This window comes from Ranitomeya variabilis, chromosome 3 (assembly GCF_051348905.1).
Source record: "Ranitomeya variabilis isolate aRanVar5 chromosome 3, aRanVar5.hap1, whole genome shotgun sequence".
In the NCBI taxonomy this organism is placed as follows: Eukaryota; Metazoa; Chordata; class Amphibia; order Anura; family Dendrobatidae; genus Ranitomeya; species Ranitomeya variabilis.
The window spans coordinates 644,023,533-644,028,740 of NC_135234.1; the positions used below are offsets into that span (position 1 = coordinate 644,023,533).

At 37.5% G+C, this 5,208-nt stretch overlaps 1 protein-coding gene across 1 annotated transcript; it reads left to right on the top strand.

The window, feature by feature from the left end:
• The first annotated feature begins 834 nt into the window (after positions 1-834).
• Positions 835-4,662, top strand: ACKR5 (atypical chemokine receptor 5). Its single transcript, XM_077297695.1, has one exon. It carries the CDS (start codon positions 835-837, stop codon positions 1,921-1,923), a length of 1,089 nt encoding a protein of 362 aa, XP_077153810.1. The 3' UTR covers positions 1,924-4,662.
• The last annotated feature ends 546 nt before the right edge of the window (positions 4,663-5,208 follow it).

The following is a 5,208-nucleotide window of genomic DNA, read 5'->3' on the forward strand; positions in this document are numbered from 1 at the left end:
TACCTACAGGCTCTAGCCCATAATACGTTGTGCGAGGTGTGGTCCTCAATACATGTTTCGCATATAAAAGATGTTGCTTCCTCAGGGGGTTGATCTACGCCCCACCACCATAGGTCCTTAAATAAATATAAAAACAATATCTAATAGAGTACCATAGTGTATATTAAGTCACTATGGTGCGCTATTTTTAATAGAAATGTACTGTATATCAGTTTTCTTATAGATAAGCCTAACTACATTACTAATAGGGCAGCATAATGGCTCAATGATAAGCACAGTTGCCTTGCAGCACTGGATTCCTGAGGTCTCAACCAACAAAGGGTAACAACAGAATGGAATTTGTATATTCTCCTCATTTCAAATCCATGAAGATATGTTAATTGGAAGAAATAAGTAAAAAGATTTGCAGGAGCTTAGTACTCAGTTGGAACCAGACCAGGTCAGTGCAAACGTCCTTACCTAGTACTTGGATGCCGAGACCTGGTAATCACCAGATGCCCATGATGCTGGAATTAAAGTGCCAGTCACAGGAGTTTGCATTGACATGGAGTACCTTCAAATCTTTTTGCTCAACTCTCTTGATTAGTTTCATGAAAAAAAACTATGCCCCAAGTATGTGTGTCTACGGAAGTTAGATTGTGCAGATGTTTCTACTATACAATCAACAGGAAATAAGTAAAGTTCACTGAGCTTTAGAAGGAAATGATTAGGGATCATTTTAAAGTTCACTGAGCTTTAGAAGGAAATGATTAGGGATCATTTTAAATTAATTTAACTTTCAGGACAAATTGCTAAACAATTTTGTTTTCTTTTAGGCTATTGTCTTTGCTTCCAATGGCTGAAGAAAATATTCACAACTTTACAGAGCTTCTACATTTTCTTAATTCCTCATTTTCTCTGTGTGCGGTTGACTTGGATGAAGGTGTAAAGAAGATCTTCCTCTTCATTCTCTACCTCGTTACGTTTGTTCTCGGATTGGCTGGAAATCTGCTAGTGGTATGGGTCAACTGGCAATCAAGAAGAAGAAAAAGCTCTATTAATCTCTACATCCTCAACATGGCAGTGGCTGACCTTGGAGTGGTCTTCTCCTTACCTTTTTGGATGTTAGAGGCAATGCTGGATTACACGTGGCTGTGGGGCAAATTCCTCTGCAAATTTACCCATTACTTCTATTTTGCAAACATGTTCAGTAGCATTTACTTCCTTACCGCTCTGAGTGTGGACCGTTACTTGACTTTAACTTCTTCCTCGGTTTTCTGGCAGCAAAACCAGCAAAAAATCCGTAAAGCTCTTTGCATTGGCATCTGGGTAATATCCGCCATATTACCTATACCAGAAGTCATCCATATGCAATTGGTGGATATCATAGACCCCGAGTGTATGTTTATGGCCCCATTTGAGACTTATGATGAGTGGGCACTGGCTGTTACCCTAATGACAATTATTCTTGGATTCCTGTTACCTTTCTTCATTATCCTTATCTTCAACGTGATGACCGCCTGTCACATTAGGAAATCTAGAAGACCGGAAAGCAATAGACACTGTCGGCTTATCTATGCCTATATATTGACGTTCTTACTCAGCTGGCTTCCATACCATTCTACTCAGATTACTCTAGTTCTCCATGGAAGCTACATCTATCTGAACTGCCATGCAACCGCCGTTCTTTATTTCCTCTATGATGTCATTGACTGTATTTCACTGTTTCACTGTATGGCTAATCCGATTCTTTACAATGTTTTTAGTAAGGATTTCAGAGGCAGATTTATTAGTGCAGTAGTTAAGTACATTCCTAAGGAAAAACAAGGTAATGGCAACCATGCTGAACAATCTACGTCTACCACAGATCATTCTGTTGTAATAACTGCTGAACCTGCAGTTTTGACAAATGTAATCAATGTCTCAGAAGATAAAGTCATGTAGTATTAAGCTTTGCCCAAGTAATAAATGTATAACTTCTAACAGGCAGTTCTTTAGTATACCATATACATTTCTGTTAAGAGGTTCTTTGCCTGTGTAATTCAAAATCATTTGTCCAATCTGTTTTTTGACAAATGATTGCCATATAATACAGGTTAGTGATGCTCTGCTAGAAACATATGAGGGGTCCCAGGTAGGTGCCCCATCCTTTACATAACGTTCATATTCCAAAGCACGGCATGCGGAAAATGGACGACGAGATGAAATGTATTCCAATCAAACTGTGAAAAATAATAACTCAACACCTATGTGTTATATATAACCTACAACATAATTTCCGTGGCCAAAACGGAAATTTTACCCCTTAGGCCAATAACATTACACCAAAAAGGAGGAACGTGGATCTCTATAAAAAGATATCCTGCTATATTATCAAACCGTGTACTTATCAGTACATGACTTAGAGACCACAATAAAGAATTAGGGGATTTTTTCAGTGAAAAAATACATAACTTGTATTATACATATTTACTAGAACAGTACAATCACAACAAAAAGGCATTCATGTGTATGAAACAGCTAAAAGCCACCAGTACCGTATAGGTTGGAATATATGGTACTGGGAATAAGAAAAACAGACGTGTCTCAGTAGGCACTATTGCACATTGTTATATCGGATGAAGAAAAATAGTATCTGGTATACTATATTATACCGGTAAATAAGTCAAATTGTGATAGTTAGCATGTTGGCTGAAAATGCTGAACAGCCAACATGCTAACTATCACAATTTTACTTATTTACCGGTATAATATATATCTTTTTATAGAGATCCAAGTTCCTTCTTTTTGGTGTAAACCTATGTGTTATATGTTTGAAGATCTTTCACTTGTCATAAATTTGTGACTTTTTTTACCCATTGGAAATGTTGCTTTATTTCTTATTCTTGAACCTCCATTTCTGAGAAATGTCTCCCTTTCCTTTATATACTGTAAGTCTAGCGTCTTAGCCAACTGGGCACTATCAGCAAGAAGACATCACTGGAAAATAGCTAAAGACAATGGCCACAAGGAAAACATGATAGACACACGTGGTTCAAAATTGTTGGTACCCCTCGTTTAATGACAGAAAAACCCACATGGTCACAGAAATAACTAGAATCTTACAAAAGTAATAATAAATAAAAGATCTATGAAAATGAACATATGAAAGTCAGACATTGCTTTTTCAACCATGCTGACACAGAATTAAAAAATAAAAATAAAACTCATGAAATAGGTCTGGTGAGAAATGATGGTACCCCTGAAAATAATGTGACAAAAGGGACATGTTAAATCAAAGTGTGTCCACTACTGTAGATAGCATCACAGGTGTCTACAACCTTGGAATCAGTGAGTGGGTCTGTATATAGGGCTACAGGTGCTCACTGTGCTGTTTGGTGACATGGTGTGTATCACATTCAACATGGACCAGAGGACGCGAAGGAAAGAGTTGTCTCAGGACATAAGAAAGAAAATTATAGACAAACATGTTAAAGGTAAAAGTTATAAGACCATCTCCAAGCAGCTTGATGTTCCTGTGACTACAGTTGCACATATTATTCAGAAATTTAAGATCCATAGAACTGTAGCCAACCTCCCTGGACGTGGCCACAGGAGGAAAATTGATGACAAATCAAAGAGATGGATAATACGAATGGTAACAAAATAGCCCAGAAAAACTTCTAAACAGATTAAAGGTGAACTTCAAGCTCAAGGAACATCAGTGTCAGATCGCACCATCCATCATTGTATGAGCCAAGGTGGACTTCATGGGAGACGACCAAAGAGGACACTATTGTTGAAAAATAATCATAAAAAAGCCAGACTGGAATTTGGAATAAAGACTGGTCTCAGTCGCAGGTCATGGGTCTTGCAACAGGATAATGACCCAAAACACACAGCTAAAAACACCCAAGAATGGCTAAGAGGAAACATTGGACTATTCTGAAGTGGCCTTCTATGAGCCCTGACCTAAATCCTATTGAGCATCTTTGGAAAGAGCTGAAACATACTGTCTGGAAAAGGCGACCTTCAAACATGAGACAACTGGAGCAGTTTGCTCTTGAGGAGTGGGCCAAAATACCTGTTGAGAGGTGCAGAAGTCTCATTAACAGTTACAGGAATCGTTTGATTGCAGTGATTGCCTCAAAAGGTTGTGCAACAAAATATTAAGTTAAGGGCACCATCATTTCTGTCCAGGCCTATTTCATGAGTTTTATTTTATTTTTTATTCTGTGTAAGCATGGTTGAAAGGAATGTCTGACTATCATTTCTTCATTTTCATAGGTCTTTTTATTTACTAAAACTTTTGTCAGATTCAAGTTATTTCTGTGACCATTGTAGGTTTTTCTGTCATTAAACAAGGAGTACCAACAATTTTGACCACGTGTGTACATACAGGGAGGCAGGAGCTATATCCCAGGAGGATCGGTGAAGGAACAATGGAACAAACATTATATTCAAGAGAACAGCAGTTTTACAACAAGTAAAAAACAATTACATATTTATTCCAAGTGGCAGATCCTCTTTAAGTTCACTTACTAAACACTAATAGGTAATTAATGTAAATATTAATTTGCTGTAGTTAGACATATTTATCAACTCGTCAACTCATAAAAGAATTCTAATAACATCCCAGAAATCAGTTGTAAATAATGAACTTTTTATCAAATACCTGTATCATATGTAAAACCATATTTTCATTAAAAATATGGAAAACATTTTTTGCATTTTGTCTTTATATCTTTCTTAGTTTCCATTAAACTCTATCCTAAATTGCTACAAAAGCATACAAAATCTCACCAGTTTTTTGCTATCCCAGCAGAGGCACTGATTCCAGCCAGACATGTGTTACTTACTGGGCTGTTTGTAGCAGTTTTGATTAAAAGCTGTCTTATCTGCTGCAGATCTAGCAGTTCTCTGAATACTGAGCTCTGTGTAACCCCACCTCCATCATTGATTGGCAGCTTTCTGTGTACACGGTGCCAAGACAGAAAACTGACACTATCATGGGGGCGTATGGAAAGTAGTGACCACGGCACTCAGGGATTCTTGGGAGGTGCTCAAGTAGGGGATCCAACCCGTAAGTAGCAAAAAATAATTCTTGGCACTCAAGAGAAATTTGTAGAAAGAGTTCAAAAAGTAGATTTTTATTTTAGTGCATCCAGCTCAACATATAAACGTTTTCGGTCTCGACAACTGAGACCTTCATCAGATATGGTTGTCAAATGCTGCAATGTATATACAAAA

Coding starts and splice junctions, on each gene's coding strand:
- ACKR5 (XM_077297695.1), top strand. CDS start 835: ATGGCTGAAGAAAATATTCACAACTTTACAGAGCTTCTACATTTTCTT.